Raw genomic sequence first — 15,623 nt, 5'->3', positions numbered from 1 at the left:
AATATTGTGTACTTCATAAAAAAGCCATGAATAAAAAATGAATAATATTTAAACTCCTTGCCTGAGGTATTTTGAAGCAAATGATATCTTTTGCCTTTAGTCCAATGGTGCCATATTTTCCAACCTTAAGCTTCTTCCACGCCTTCTTTCTTTTCTTTGTTGACTTCCACTGATTCTTTGGAGGTCTTTGATACTGTGGCTCAACCTTTGGATCTTGAACAGCAATATCATTTTTATTTTTGGCTGATTTTGTATTTTCAACTTCAGCAATGCTCTCCGTATCGCTTTCATTGTTGGAGTCTTCATCACTGTATTCGTAATCAGAATCACTAACAGAATTAGGGTCATGATCTTCATGGTCTTCATCACCGAAATGATTTTCTAGTCCAGTTTTATTTTCATTTGAATTTACAATTTCTGCCTTATTTTCAGGATTATCATCTAGTGAAAATAGATTATCTTCATTTTCTCTATAATTATCAAATGCTTTCTTAATTTCTTCCCTAACAACTTTTCCAAGCTGGTTTATAAGTTGAGCAATTTGATCACCAGTTAAATTTGTACCGTCTGAAAAAGTTACTGTTCCAGAGGAGTCAGCATCAAGTTTTTCATGATTCTTTTTAGTAATATCAACTAGTGCAGGAGTAGCATTTGTTGAGACAGGTGCAGCATTCAAAGAACTTTCAGAGTCAAGTGAATTACTAAAATTTTCTGGTTCCTCAAACTTCACCTTTTCCTTTTCTGTGGACAAAAAATCAGATTTGTTAGGAATTTCTGAGTTGTCATTCTCAGTTTTCTCATTTTCTTCTATGTGCCTTTCATTTGAATTAGAAGTTTCACTTACATATCCATTGGAATATTCATTGGAAAATCCATTGGAATGTCCATTGAAATTTACTTTGGAATATCCATTGGAATATCCATTGGAATGTCCATTGGAATATCCATTGGAATTGTCAGCAAAGTAATCATAAGGATCAAAACAATCATCTTCATCATAGTAGTCTTCTAAATCAGACTCATTTACGTGATAGGAGAAATCTGAGTAATATTCATCCTCCATTTTGGTAATTGATTGTCAAATCATTTCATTTTAAGTTCTGAAAATAATAATAGTTAAAAGTCTAACATTATCACAGAAAAAATTAAAAACAAAACAAAAGTACAAATCATATTAATTTTTTTAGGCGTCAGCGCTAATTCTAGATGCATTTTGAACTTTGAAATTTTGCACTTTAATTTCAAGAACAGGAGAGACTTGGGGGAGTAGCAAAAGAAAAAGCTCAAGTGCACCCTCTCCCCTCTAGATTAAGTGCTGTGCGAACGCCGTAAATTAGATCGCTGCGCCGATTGGTAAGTTAACAAAGTACATAAAACAATTACAAATTTAAAGAAACTCAAAAGGAAATAACATGAATATATTGAAAGTTTACTAAACAAAACATGATTTATTATATACTTGTAGATTTTCTTGATAAATTGAGTGAAACTCATTTATACATGTATCCCCTGCCACTGTCGTACCTGCCAAATAACTCATAGTTAGGTATACCAATGCATTATTGTGTATTAGGATAGCTAATGTACGATGTAACCGTACTGATTTTCCCTTCTACATTTTAATGTTGGGTTTTACGCGATAGGGTAAAGTAAAGTAAAAATTGTGTAATGTAATCTTTTGTAGATTTTCTAGAAATTGGTTTATAACAAAAAAAGATATTTTAATGAAAGAACTTAATGAGAAGACTTTTTATAACTAGAAACATAAAATTCGTTGCTAAAGGCATTTTAATTTTTGAAACATTAATTTATAAAATATTTTAGCTCGTTCCAATACACGTTAACTCATTCGTATGTCTAACTAACCTAGGGTTTGATGGTCTCCTATGGTGTTCCGCAGGGATCTGTTCTTGTCTAACAGTACTCAACATTTGCTCCTTTGTGCGCCGCAATTGCTCCAACTCAATCTGATAAAAGCAACAAGATTGGTTTTCATGAAATCGTATACCGCGCCATAAAAGAAAAACTGACTGAAGTTTCGTGTTGATTGTAGCATTCAGTAACCCATACCTACCAAGACCAGAATATGTTAAAATTCTATGAAAAACGACTTAGATACTTCAATTCATAGAGACAATCAGGAAATCTAGTCCAACTACTATAAAACTTTGAAAATCTAATCAAAAACGGAGAAATCTCCTAAACTCAAAAATTAAAAATACTAACAATATTACCTATATGTTATCAATAGTTTACCTTCGCTTTTTCAATTTCACTTCGTAGTGTTAATCTTTTCAATGTTGTTTCTTCTTTTTCAAGCTGAATTCTGTCATAGTCATAACTGTTATCTAAATCAAAACCATAGATGAAATATAACCTAGAATCATTGAGTAGAAAAACATTTGAATTAAAATAAGTTAAAGAGCACTTACTTGTTATTGGTTACGTTCTGCACAAGATTCATTCCCCCCCCCCCCCCCAATCCAAAATATATTTCCACGTATCTTTAGTGTATTAGGTCCGATTTTCAAAATTTTAATGGATTATAATAGTATCAGCTGAATATGCAAGCCTGTAGGGAAGTTGAAACAAAAAAAATATCTCACATTGAAGCTGAAATAACTTATTATAATAGAAACGATGCCTGCTGTTCACAGAAGTTCAATTAACAAATTTAAAAAGAATTAAGCCAGTCAAGGCAAATCATAGAAAAGTTTAATATACGTTAAGTATTGAAGGGCTATCTTGTATATTGAAAATTTTAAAAGGGAATTTAGTAAAATGTGTTCAGTAATTTATATAGCAAAAAAAATATTGACATAACTACCAGAATTTGTTATTTAACACTAGCTTGATATTGCTACCCTAACTGTGAATGTTACTGTCCTTGTACAGAATACTATGAAATAATAAAAAAATTACCGCGATAAAAATTAGAATTTTGTGGATTGGCTCCCATTGAACCCATCATTGGATTAGCCTGAATAAGAAATACGGAATTTGTTAATTATCGCAGCTTCCCGCGGATTTTAAAATGTAAAATTATAAGATCAAAACCAGTTTTGTTAGACCCAAGGGCCTGAAGGACTGAGCTAACAAAACTGGTATAAATATTGTAACTTTTATTTTAAAATTCGTAGAAAACTGGCTATAATAATATAATATAATGGCTTAGCACTGGTTCTAATACAGCGTATATTAGAAGTCTGTTTCAAAGCCATACTCGAAAAAAAAATAATGAAGATCTTGTATACATTAAGAGGGGGAATGTCTAATAATTCTTGCTCCCTATTTACCATCTCCGAAAGGAAGAATTATACACATACAAACCTATTTAATTTCTCGTTGATATTTCTCTAATTTCCCTACCATTTGCCATACGATTGCAAATGTCCCTCCCCTTTTTATTTGACGAAATTGGATTTCTTTAAGAATTAACGCATAATAATAAACAGTAATAAGCATGTTATTGTTACAAATACAAATTGTCTTGTATTTTTAACTAGTAAAAATTTCAACTATGAATTTCATTTATAATTTCATTTTAGAATACTAAGAAAAACAGACAATAAAACAGGGAAAATGGAGATGGTTGGGGCACACTCTAAGGAAAGGCCATAATGATTTAACTAATCAAGCCTTGACTTGGAACCCCTTCACGGGAAAGAGGAAACCAGGTAGACCAAAAACAACCTGGAGGAGGGAATTCCTGGATGAACTGAAAGAAAAGAATCTATCTTCTTTCAGTGATGCCTCTACTGAGGCCCAATTCAAAGAAAAATAGAGAACCATTGTGCGTGGCCTATGCTCTGAAAAGAAGAGATAAATGGCGATGATGATGATGAAGAAACAACCTATTACTATTACCTGTATTGGTTGATTGAATGGGGTGTAATTGTTGTAGCTTCCATTGTCATATCCCGGGGTATTTTCATACGAACTACACATAATCATTTATAAAACTGAGGTGGATTCTTAAAAAAAGTTTGCCCCACTAATCGCTTAGTGGGGCAAAATTGTTTTCGTGATAAATCCACCAAAATCACATTAAAAATCTACAAAAAATAAATAAAAACATAGAAGGGTTATGAACATAATATTTTATTGAATTTTTGTAGATTTTATATGTGATTTTGGAGGATTTTTCACAAAAACATTTTTGGCCCACTAAGGGATTAGTGGGGCAAATTTTTTTTAAGAATCCACCTCTGGTTATTTATATATTATCAGTTAAGAGGGGTCAAACATGAGAAAGACTTGATTTTTAACTTTCTTCAAAACGTGTTTCTAGTTATAAGCAAAAAATTTGATGTGGCCCAATTTTATCAAGTGATATTTAGAACATTTACGGATTAAAGTGTTAAATAATACACTCATCAGATATTGGTATCTTCATAAGAAATTTCAGAAGCATATCTTATAAGTAGCAGAGAAAATCTCATCTATTCCATTTATTACAATCTACCTACTGAAAATTATTGGGGTTGCATTGGGTAATATAAAAAAAAATATGAAAACTAACCTAACACCGTAATTGGAAGCTCCTCCTCCGTAATAATTTCCACTTGAGTTTGAGCCAAAACTGCTTAAGCCGTACCCACGGTTATCAACTACATAAAAAATTTTAGATTCTTGAGTACCTAGGTCCTAGGTGTATACAGGGGCTGATTTTCACCCAATTAATTCCACTTGAAATTGCCGAAAATTAAATATTTTGTTGGAGTAAAACTTGTTTATTTTGGTGTAACTAAAAGGGAAGTGGGTAAGAAGAGTAGAAAAGGGGAAGGGGGGTGAGGGGAAATTTTCACTTAGAATTGTTTGTCAGATTCACATTCCCTTTTCCCTGGATGTATATTTCTATTAAAATATTTAAAAATGGATTTTTTGGACATAAATCAACATAATAATATTCAAAATTAAATTAGTTCTTTACGACTTTTTTGGTGAGATGACAACAAATTAAAACACTATTAATAAACGCTCCTACCTTGGTTGTACTGTCCATACCCCTGACTGCTTCCATACGACCTTGATTGCGTAGCTTCATACTTTGACCTTTTCCCTCCATAACTTGGTTGCTGATTATGGCCTCGTTTATTTCCAGTTCCCGCATTATTCCGCTGTGACGAGTCTTTGCCATGTCTAGTGTTTTCCCCCTGCTTAGTTTTCTGCGACCTATTTGATTCATTTCCAACTGTTTTTTTGGGTGGCGCTGCATTCTTTTTCTTCATGGGAGAACCTTCTCCATCCTTTTCTGGTAGGGAATAAAAATGGGGTTTAGCGTCTTTACTTTTATTCCTTTGGGGAGTTCCACCCCCCTTTGTGTTTTCAGTGCCTACATTTTGGGAGGCTTCTTTCTTCATTCTCTTCTTCAACTTCTTCCTCTGATTTTTAGTGAGGAGAAGTCCTCGTAAATCCGCCACAATGGGCTCTTTTCCTTGCAGGTTCAGAAGATTCTACAAACAAAATAAGAGCGATTATAGCCACAAGTAGCGCTGCAAAGACACACTGATCAATCAATAAATAGCGCATATTTTGTTGTAAAAATCTCAGGGGTATATATTCTGCAAATTTGACCATGCTAGTGGGTCTGGGGGGGGATAAAAAAATAAAAATCTGTGGTTAGGGGGGAAAAAATGTAAAAATGAAGAGAACTGAAAACATTTTTCCATTTTTCTCCACTCCTTGGTGAAAAAAAAACTATAAGACTATGTGGGAGGGGGTATAGGTAATATGAATATAAAAAAAGATTTCTGAAAATATTTTTCCATTTTTCTCCTTCCTTGCTGGTAAAAAACTAGGAGGGAAAAAAGTAAAAAAAAAATTGCAGCAGGGGAAAAAAATGAATCTTGTGCAGAATATACACCAATGAAAAGTCTTTAACTTATCAAAAAAAATAGTTTGACCAACTTATGTGAAAGAATTGTTCATCTTATAGTAACATTCGAGCGTACAGAATACCCCCCCTCACTTGAAATGGCTAAAAGCTTAGTTTTTATTACCTTCCTACGCTTTTTCTCTTGATTAGTATAAGCCTTTGTGTTCTTAATAACTTGAACTATGGGTTTACCATCCATTTCTGTAAAGCCTTGCGCGGCCAGTTCTACAGCTTGCTGAAAATATTTACAAGAGTTATAAAAAGTCTGCCACAAAAATAAAGAAATAACAATAAAGAAGGGAGGGGACATTTGACTTTAAATACCCAACGTTTTATAACCACCTAATCACATTCATTGGCTCCAAAACTATGGGTATTTTTTTGTTAATTTTGATTGGTTTGTACCATTACAAATTACCTATATCCTACCACATTTATATTAGTAAGAAAAAGAGTAAAATAACCTGATGTTTCAATGCCAGTTTTAACTTTTTTTTTGGATATGCCATACTCTGATCAGGGCCCGCCTTGTACTCACACATTCCTCGCCTCATCTTTTTAGTATGCTTCGCTTTAGATTTAGGACCTAGCCATCTGTTCACTTCCTGCAGGGTAACGCTGTTCTTTTTTGCCAACTTAAAAATTTATTTTTTTATAAATTCGGAATTTAGAGATGGGATGTTGGTTATGTAAAACTTTGGACTTTAGGACGGACGCAACATTTATTATTTTGGCTAACTTTCAAGACTTTGGGCACTAAAGCAGAATGCCGTTATTTATTACTATAATATTTAGTTTTACTTCTACAGATCAAACTTACACAGAAATTTACACAAACAATTGCAGACAATAAGTTATAAAAAAAAGAATTCTTTGGTTGGGTCCAGATATATCCTTTTTCATCATATAAACAGGCTAGTTAGTACAGAAATTCTAATGTGATATCTGATAACTTGATAAATTTACAAGAGTAAACTTACCCATTTCTGATGAAATATTTGCGCGGCACAGACGTTCCTGTGCTTAATTTTGAAGATATCATCTGGTTCCAGTAATCTTGCTGTTCCAACCACTTGTCCTGGCATCAACTCTAAACCTTGAGCATAAGTGTGTGTCTCTAGATTATTTTTATTATTTTTATTAAAATTTAGTGTCTCTATTGGCGTAACGAACATTTTTTTGGTAACGAAGACAAACACACACAAACACAACGTCAATCTTTCTGGGTACCTATACAAAATAATAAAATAAGTCCACAAGGCCATATAAATGACGAGAACAAATTGAAAAATTTTTAGAATTTGCAGAAGAAGTAAACACTAAATGCCTTTTTTCCCAAAAAGCATAAAAGAAATCCTTATACTAAAGTAACAGGATGTCTGTCTGTGTGTTTGTACCGAAGGATCTCGCTAACCGCTGAACCGATCGGGTTCTCTTTAACAGCGTACCGTCTCATAGTTCCCAGGAAGGTTTATAACTATTTTGGGGGAGGGTACCACCACCCTCCCAAGAGAAATCACAATAAATCGAAACTTTTTTCTCTCGAATAGAGACTCCGACGTAACATTGCAAAGTATCGTTAGAATATTCACTCCTTCGAGACATTGTAAGGTATCGTATTATTTTTTTAAAACCAAACATTTAAAGTGCCACTAGAGGCCTTTAGGGGGCGTAGCCGCTAGTAGTGAATAAATGAAGAAGAATAAATGTAAGATAATACCTAAGGATTAAAAAGACATCAAAGATAAAGAAAATTTTGTCCCAAAAAAGGCAGTAAATATGAAATAAGATATCATCACACTATTTTGTTGGTTTAAAACAAATTCTGAACCATACTGAATGAGCATGTTCTGAATTATACTGAATGAGCATGTTTTGTATGGTATCTAAGGTATGTTGTCCGCGATTAGAAAAAGGAAAAATAGTGACCAACAGAAATAAATCATAAAATGTTGCACTTCTTTGCTAACAACTAATAGTCAGGGATCTTAAGTGGTAAGACAATGGACGATGAATATATACACAATACATCCTTAACAATCATTACACCTTTTCTAGATTAAAATTATTAGTTGAAATGTTTGGACACATCCAGTTTGAAACCAACCAATTAAATTTCAATAAAAAATATCCAAAATGTTTAAACAACGAATAAGATTATTAAACGTGGTCATTAAACTTTGTGTACCATTGTAATTTTGAGTCCAATGACCTCTCCCTAACTAATAATACCATAAAATATATAAAAAAATGAACATACCAAGTCCATTTAAATTGGTAGGCATGGCAAGCACTCTCACACAGTTATCATCCTCTACAAAAGGTGAAACAGCCGCTGTGAAGATGTAGATGTCTTCCAGTGTACCTTCAACTCCATAGATATGGTTGGCAGACGCTTCAACAATTTTGGCGGAATCATCTTTGAATGGTAATAGATAATCTTATGTTTTTATTGCACAATTTTGGGCCTCTTGATCCATCACAAATAAAGCAAAACAGGTAATGTCTCCTACATTAGCAAAATTGTTTTAAAGAAGTTTATTAGGATTTTCGAATGATTTACATCCCTTTAAAACACAGTTAACCTTTTCTAGCTGATTTATCGGTTATACAATACAAGATTATCAAATTTCCTTTAGAAGCAAATTGAAGAGTAAGACATGTTAGTTTATCGACCTTGATTTCTGGTCCCTAAACAAAAAGATATTCAATGAATAAAAACCAATTTTTAGCATCATAGCAACTACATCTATGTAAATACCTGTCCGTTAAGCTATGAGGAAATTTAAGTAAAGAACAGTAATTTAAATAAAATATATGTAGGAGGGGAAAGAATTAAGAAATTAACAGTCCTGAATACCTTTTTTCCTCTCCTTGGGGGGGGGGGGGGGGGGGGGATGTGGGAGGGGGAAAATGAATGAATGAAAAATTAAATATTTTCCAGCAGGGAAAAAAATAAATCTTATGCATAATTTACACCCCTGCCCTTTTTTTGAGACAAAGCCCAACTAGGCGGAGAACAAAGCCACTATTTATTTACCTTAAATACTAGCTGGAATTCTGTTTCAGTGGGAGGAACATCTGAATATTCATCTTTTGTCAGTTCAGTTAACTTTCCGACCTCAACACTTTTTTTCTCAATAGGACAACCAGTTAGCTGCTTTGGATCAAACTTATCCTTGTCAAAGTTTTTAGGCATAACTTTGCAGAATATGGCTACCGAGCGTTTTTCCGAGTTTCTGTTGAAACATTTGGCTATGCCTTGACACACATAATTATAGAAAATCAATTGACAATCTAAATACAAGGGACAAAATAAATAGGTTCTTTTCCACAAAGTGACTGTTAAGCACTGATACCGCCACTATCTTAGGATTAAAAAAAAATAAACTAAAGGTGGTGGGCAGATTTGCTCTTCTATGACTAACCACTGCGGGGTTACATTTGCGGTGTAACCAATATAACCTAACTTAAACTGGCTTAAAGTATACAAACGAAAAATTTTCGCAACCTTAATTTCATTATATTTAAAAATAAGGGGAGGGAGGGGGGGGGGGGGGTTATCAGAGCACCACAGGGTGTTGTTATTTGTGAAATGCCAAATGTATATTAACTACCTACAGCGCATTTGATTACTAAATTGGAGGCAGGTCGTCCATAGTGTTTTTATAATGAATACTGAATAGTAACACCCCCAAAAAATCTTGTCTTAAATTTTAAGAATGTAGTCTTTTATCAACGAAGGGAAGAAACCAGCTTTTAACTTATAGTCACGCGCTTGACATATCTGTAAAACGAATACTTTAAGCCCTGGAATCAACAATTAGACCAAAAATTCAACTATAATTATTAATGTGCCTTGTCCAACAAATCCTTCAGCATTGATGGTATAATTGACAGCAACGGTTTCTTTCGTAATTTTATGCGCGTTCAAAGTAACAACCTTGGAAATGCATATCATGTTATTTATTTTAAATTTACGGTCATATCAAATTTATCAGGCACTTTGGTATTAAAATTCTTTTTTTTTGTATACCTATTGGAGTGGAATATATAAAATATTTTATTTTATTAATATTTGTTTTATATTTCCCTCCCCCCCTCCCCCTAGTTTTTCACCAAGGATGGGGAAAAAATGGAAAATTATTTAAAGAACTTTATATTTTATTCATTTTATCCCCCCTCCCGCGTATTTTTTATTTTTTTCACCAAGAGGAAAAAATGGAAAAAAAAATGTTTTCAATTCTCTTAATTTTTACATTTCATCCCACCCCCCCCTTACATACACCCCTAGAACAAGGACATGTGTTTTTTTTTCAGATGAATTATAATACATGAAATTTAGATCAGAATCTGTAGCCTGTGCTGTTTATCATTAACAACAACTTTTAAGAATGACAGTTGTCCATAAAACTTAACCTATGAAACGTGAGAAGAATTTTCAGGAGATCTTAAGTAAGAGACAGTTATTTATCTATTTCAGTTTTAAAAATAACTTATAATTCCTTTGGTATAGGAAAAGCACATCTTGGTCTGACGATAGTTTTCAGATTCTTGCCATCTTGGGGTAAAGCTTCATGCTTTGCACCTTTAGTTTTGCACTTGGCATTTCTACTTATGCGAATATGAAAAAAATTTCAGTCACCTTTATTTTATTCATTTTTTCACTCCCACATATTTTCTATTTTTTTTTCCGCCAAGAAGTGAAATTTTTTCTTAGTACTCCTTATTTTTTCCTCCCCCCCCCCCCCCTCCCTTATCAGGATAACCCATGCAGAATAAATACCCCTGAATTAAAACAAGATCCTGCTATCTGATAAAAAAGTCCAATAGCAGACTTGTTATCTAACCTGAACTTGCTCACTAATACCTAACCTTTACCTGGGTATGGTAAGAGAGGTATTCTTACCGTTACTACCGTTACTACAATTAAAACCCAACAGTGGTAATTCGAAATAACTGAATTTGGCTTTAAGTATATAAGTATAAAACTTATTTAGACTTTTAGGAGCAAATGTAAGCGTAGTTAACAGTAACATCAAACCATGGAACTCATTTTTTTAAAGTTAGGTATTTTGTATCTTTATCAATTGGAAACAAAGCAGCGCATATGTAGAAATCCGAAATTCCTTTGTCTTCGTTAACGTTATAGATTTCTCTTTCTTTTCTTTTCTGTTTTGTTCTTTCCTTCTTGAGATTTCTTTCAGCCTTGTTGAAAATTCTTACGAAATGTTTTCTAACCCCCTAAAAAAATAAGCTGCAAAAAATGTTCCTAGTATGATCATTATAGACTTAGTGATTATATTATGTTCAGTTAAAGAGTTTTATTTAGTTTTGGCTATTTCAAATCTAAATCAGGTCATTATACTAGAACATGTTATTGTAACAATAAAATACCAGCCCGGGACATATGTAACGCTTCCCTACAAAGGGAAACTTAATCATTCAGTAGTCATTGAAATCTTAAGCTTCAGTCACAAAAACTTACTACTTTATATAAAAGGATATAAGTAAAGTACCATAAGATTCTCGACAAGTTGATTATCTAAAGTTTTCCAATTTTCTTCACCGTCATTGAATTGTTGAACAGCTGATCTAAAAAAAGAATCCCAACTCAATATTAGTGAAAAAGACAAATTACAAAAAATGACAAAAAAATAGACATTGGTGTTTATTGAAATAAAATAAAAGGACGTGAGATGCTTTCAACACCCCCCTTTAGAGTTACGACAACTTTGAGTTGAACCAAGTACAACTTTACTGAAGCATAGAAATTTGGAGAGTTTAATTTGTCTTACCCCCCCCCCCCCTTCTACTTTACAAAAATAAATCTAACCTTAAATCTTCATGATTCTGGAAGCTTTCAGTTTTTGCAGGTTCATTACACTGCCAACAAACTCTTTTGGCTGTAACCTAAAGAAAAATCAATGAAAATTGGCGCCTATTTAAATTTGCATTTATGATAATCCAGGGGTGTATATTCTGCACAAGATATATTTTTTTTCCCCGGCTGCAAAATTTTATATTTTTTCCCCCCCTAGTTTTTTCTCACCAAGTAGGGGGGAGGGGGAAATGAAAAAATATTTAATGATTTTTATATTTTATTTATTTTATCCCTCCTACAACACATTTTTTTAGTTTTTTTCACCAAGGAGGGGGGGAAATGGAAAAAATGTTTTCAGTTTTCTTAATATTTACATTTTTTTCCCCTCCAACCACTTATTTTTTATTCCCCCCCCCCCCCCCTGAGCCGGGGATCCCATGTAGAATATACACCCCTGTGATAATCTTAATTTCTGTCCATGCGTCTAAATATTGATCTGAATGATGCTTAGGATTTAACTATATTATGTTTGCTTAATGTCTGTACGAATATACCCCCCTTCCTCAACCGACTTATATAATGTGTACCATTCCCCAAAATAGTTATAATCCCAGGACCTTTAAGAAACTTCACTAAACACCCCTGAATTAGAATTTGTATTACCTCCTTGAAAGCACATGATCTACAGGCTTGAGACCCACAACAAGGAAGGTTGACCGCACGGAGACAAATATTCTCACACAACTACAAAAGATTGATGTTCTGTAATAATTAGGGTTAGGCCGGATATCCGCAGGGTTGGCAGACAAAAAAAACCCACCCCAAAACCCACCCGGATTTTTTGCTCTTTAACCCACCTTAAAAAACCATGGGGTTTTGGGTTATGGGGGTTTTATTAAAAAAAGTAAAATTGTTTCAAAAATAAGTTTATTTATCATTGTTTATATAAAAAAAAAATGTTTTTCATTGACCCCTGTATTTAACAAAGGAATAGACTGCTGCTATTACTACTTGTGCCTGATTTTGCCATTGGCATGGGCTAAGGAAGAGATATACCAGCAAGAAAGCAATTTTAGGATCTTTAGATTTTTGCATTTTTTCTGTTTTTCCTGTATATAGCAGCCAACTTTTCATCTTTCTTATGTCCTAGCCTGTTTCTAAATATTAAAAGAAAGGACCTAATTGGTTCATGGCACAGTGGTTTTCTTTGTACCTTTATAGTAACTATTAATAGGTTATTTTAGGTTAGGTTAGTTAAGGGGTTATGATTGCCCCGCAGGGGTAGAAATAAGAGAAAAGCTACTTTGAAAATACTATGAAACTCGCTGCGCCATAGAAAGAATCGTCTATTATATTTAATATATTATTCAAGCTTTTACAGTATAAAAAACTATAAAAACCCAAAATACCCAAAAAACCCCAAGAAACCCCTAAAACCCGGGTAAAACCCCTATTTTCCACGACCCCGGGGTATTTAAAAAAAAACCCGGGTTTTGCACAGCCCTGGATATCCGGCTATTTTAAATATCCGGCAGGATATCGGTTGTTGAAACAATCCGGATACCGGATATCTGGCTTATTCCTAGTCCGGTGTTCCACAGATATTCGGCCGGATTTCTGGCGTTAGAAATCAGCCGGATATCAGGTATTCGGCCAAAAAAGTATCCGGCCCAACCATAGTAGTAATGTTTCTCATCAGACAAAGCATGAAAACCTTTTAGCCAATCATAGTCTGTTATCTCCCCCTTCCCCTCTTTATTGACTATCATAGATTTTGAAATAGAACCGTTACATATTTAATAGAAATCCAGGGGTGTATATTCTACATGGGATCCCCTGCTCAGGGGGGGGGGGGAATAAAAAATAAGTGGTTGGAGGGAAAAAAAATGTAAAAATTAAGAAAACTGAAAACATTTTTTCCATCCCCCCCCCCCTCCCTCCTTGGTAAAAAAAAACCCAAAAAAAATGTGTGGTAGGAGGGATAAAATAAATAAAATATAGAGTTCTTTAAATATTTTTCCATTTCCCCCCCTACTTGGTGAGAAAAAACTAGGGGGGGAAAAAAATAAAAAAATTTGTAGCAGGGGAAAAAAATAAATCTTGTGCAGAATATACACCCCTGTAGAAATCTAGCAATATCCTTTATAAAAAGTACTTATTGTTTACAAATATATTCAAACTTAACTTCCCTATTGAAGAACTTTCAAGTATATTACCTCACAATTAAGCAAAATTCTAATTCTTTCTTTAAATCTGAACATCCAGGGTGCAGAATATCTCCTTACATGGGCTATCTGTCCACTTTTTACTTCAGTAGGAACACCTTAAAGTTTTAGATCATTTCTGTCAAATGTGAACAATCAGAACAAAGTATTAGTGTTTGCTTTAGGGGTGAGGTAGATTATAAATGTGATAAGTAAAATCAAATCATTACCAAATTTTACCATATTCCACCAAAAACCGCCGTTTGATACAGATGATTTTCCTAATAACAAAAAATCCCATATTCTATTCATTTTTAACATGAATGCCTAAATATTAGATAATAAAATAATATAATTACCTCCTTCAACTCCTTCTGTGGATTCTCCATCGATTGTAACTTGATCCTTGTCATTCTCTGTAGCTGATTTATCATCAGTAACATTTGACTCAGAATTTTCTTTGTCCTTTGTTTGCATTTCTTCAATTTCAGTTGGTTGCTGATTTTCTCTATCATCTGATTGTAGATTTTCAAGTTCATCAGGATGCGGATTTTCATCTTTATCCGGTTGCGGATTTTCTTTTTCATCTGGTTTCTGACTGTCTGTAACATTTGGTTCCAGATTTTCAATATTTTCTTCCATTGAAGGGACTTCATTTGTAATTTTCTCATTAGAAATAGCATAAACTTCCACTATTTCCTTTTCCTTATCATCTTTTTCTTCAGTATTATCTTGAGGTAAATCTGAAGAGTCTGGTTCATTGGCAGCAACTGTGTTGTCATTATCAGCAACATTTGTTTCTGATTCAACTTCTGTTGACTGCTCTGTAATATCATCTGCTATTTTAGTATTATTTTCTTCATTTGTAGAAGGCTTATCATCAGTTGACGAATTGATCTCCTCGTCCTTAGAATTACCACCATCTTCAACTGCATTTGTTGATGGATCATCTGTAGGTATATTTTCTGAAGAATCTTTTGATGCATTTTCACTGTCATTTTCTTCTATTGTTGATTCATCAACATTTGTATCATCAGTGGTAGCTTTACCGTCTTCATGATTTACTATAATACATTTGACTTAAATAGAAGCTACATTTAAGTGCTATGAAATGCTATTTTATTATTTATCTAAACTAGATGGAAACCCCAAATCATTACAGGAAAGAACAATTGCAGATAAATAAAAACTTCCCTTCAATTTACAAGCTTTCAAAAATAGAATCTTTTCTTTTTTGCCTTTTCTCACCATAGTAGACAATTTTCAATCTTCTGAGATAAACTTTTTTTTTCATAAAAATTTCGCTTATATTTTGACTTGACAATTGTAAGATTTTACAATTGCAATTTTTTTTAATATCGACATGTTTGAAATATTATAAGTATCACGTGAAAATATAAGGTGAAAATATAATATAAGAAAAAAAGTTTATCTCAGATGATTGAGAACTGTCTAATTTGGCGAAAAAAGGCAAAAAAAAATTTGGCGGGAGCGGTGGTTACAACCCTTTAGTGGGCTGATATCATTCACGTTTTATGTTTGGATTAAAAAAATGGCACATCCGCCTCCCCCCTTTATATGCCCACGCAATATACATAAAAATGAAAAATAAATGAAAAATGTCCCATCTTCTATAATATAAAGCAATAGTTTTTTTTGTCTGAAGCTAGAGATCGCTGAAATTGGCTTTACTTTTCAGTTAGGCTCTATACAGGAG

At 33.4% G+C, this 15,623-nt stretch overlaps 2 protein-coding genes across 6 annotated transcripts in view; both read right to left on the bottom strand.

Annotated features, from left to right (window-relative positions):
- LOC145305740 (uncharacterized) overlaps positions 1 to 1,140 on the bottom strand; it is a 60,181-nt gene extending 59,041 nt beyond the window's left edge. For 2 of the 4 annotated variants that reach the window (XR_013874697.1, XM_080147511.1), the window contains exon 1: positions 62 to 1,140. Coding sequence is in view for 1 of the 4 variants with exons in the window: in XM_080147511.1 (XP_080003637.1) it covers positions 62 to 1,063 (1,002 nt within the window). In the remaining 3 variants the exon portion in view is untranslated. The remainder of the gene's footprint in view (positions 1 to 61) is intronic. The other 2 variants (XR_013874698.1, XR_013874699.1) reach the window with 1 other exon arrangement.
- LOC145305735 (uncharacterized) overlaps positions 1,099 to 15,623 on the bottom strand; it is a 16,877-nt gene continuing 2,352 nt past the window's right edge. Inside the window, exons 2-23 of one of the 2 annotated variants that reach the window (XM_080147503.1) lie at positions 14,266 to 14,970; positions 14,137 to 14,187; positions 13,919 to 14,025; positions 12,366 to 12,446; positions 11,715 to 11,791; positions 11,398 to 11,473; positions 11,012 to 11,122; positions 10,387 to 10,470; positions 9,737 to 9,824; positions 8,919 to 9,139; positions 8,516 to 8,569; positions 8,139 to 8,301; positions 6,859 to 6,974; positions 6,343 to 6,513; positions 6,003 to 6,113; positions 4,988 to 5,456; positions 4,523 to 4,610; positions 3,868 to 3,940; positions 2,923 to 2,980; positions 2,257 to 2,348; positions 1,867 to 1,967; positions 1,099 to 1,524 (exon numbers count right to left, since the gene is read on the bottom strand). In XM_080147503.1, coding sequence (XP_080003629.1) covers positions 1,491 to 1,524; positions 1,867 to 1,967; positions 2,257 to 2,348; positions 2,923 to 2,980; positions 3,868 to 3,940; positions 4,523 to 4,610; positions 4,988 to 5,456; positions 6,003 to 6,113; positions 6,343 to 6,513; positions 6,859 to 6,974; positions 8,139 to 8,301; positions 8,516 to 8,569; positions 8,919 to 9,139; positions 9,737 to 9,824; positions 10,387 to 10,470; positions 11,012 to 11,122; positions 11,398 to 11,473; positions 11,715 to 11,791; positions 12,366 to 12,446; positions 13,919 to 14,025; positions 14,137 to 14,187; positions 14,266 to 14,970 — 3,131 coding nt within the window. In that variant the 3' untranslated portion in view covers positions 1,099 to 1,490. The remainder of the gene's footprint in view (positions 1,525 to 1,866; positions 1,968 to 2,256; positions 2,349 to 2,922; positions 2,981 to 3,867; positions 3,941 to 4,522; positions 4,611 to 4,987; positions 5,457 to 6,002; positions 6,114 to 6,342; positions 6,514 to 6,858; positions 6,975 to 8,138; positions 8,302 to 8,515; positions 8,570 to 8,918; positions 9,140 to 9,736; positions 9,825 to 10,386; positions 10,471 to 11,011; positions 11,123 to 11,397; positions 11,474 to 11,714; positions 11,792 to 12,365; positions 12,447 to 13,918; positions 14,026 to 14,136; positions 14,188 to 14,265; positions 14,971 to 15,623) is intronic. The other variant, XM_080147504.1, reaches the window with a different exon arrangement.

This window comes from Acartia tonsa, chromosome 14, assembly GCF_053477335.1.
Source record: "Acartia tonsa isolate MP-2025a chromosome 14, ASM5347733v1, whole genome shotgun sequence".
In the NCBI taxonomy this organism is placed as follows: domain Eukaryota; kingdom Metazoa; phylum Arthropoda; class Copepoda; order Calanoida; family Acartiidae; genus Acartia; species Acartia tonsa.
The sequence above is the reverse complement of the archived record's forward strand: the minus strand, read 5'-3'. Positions and strand labels throughout refer to the sequence as shown.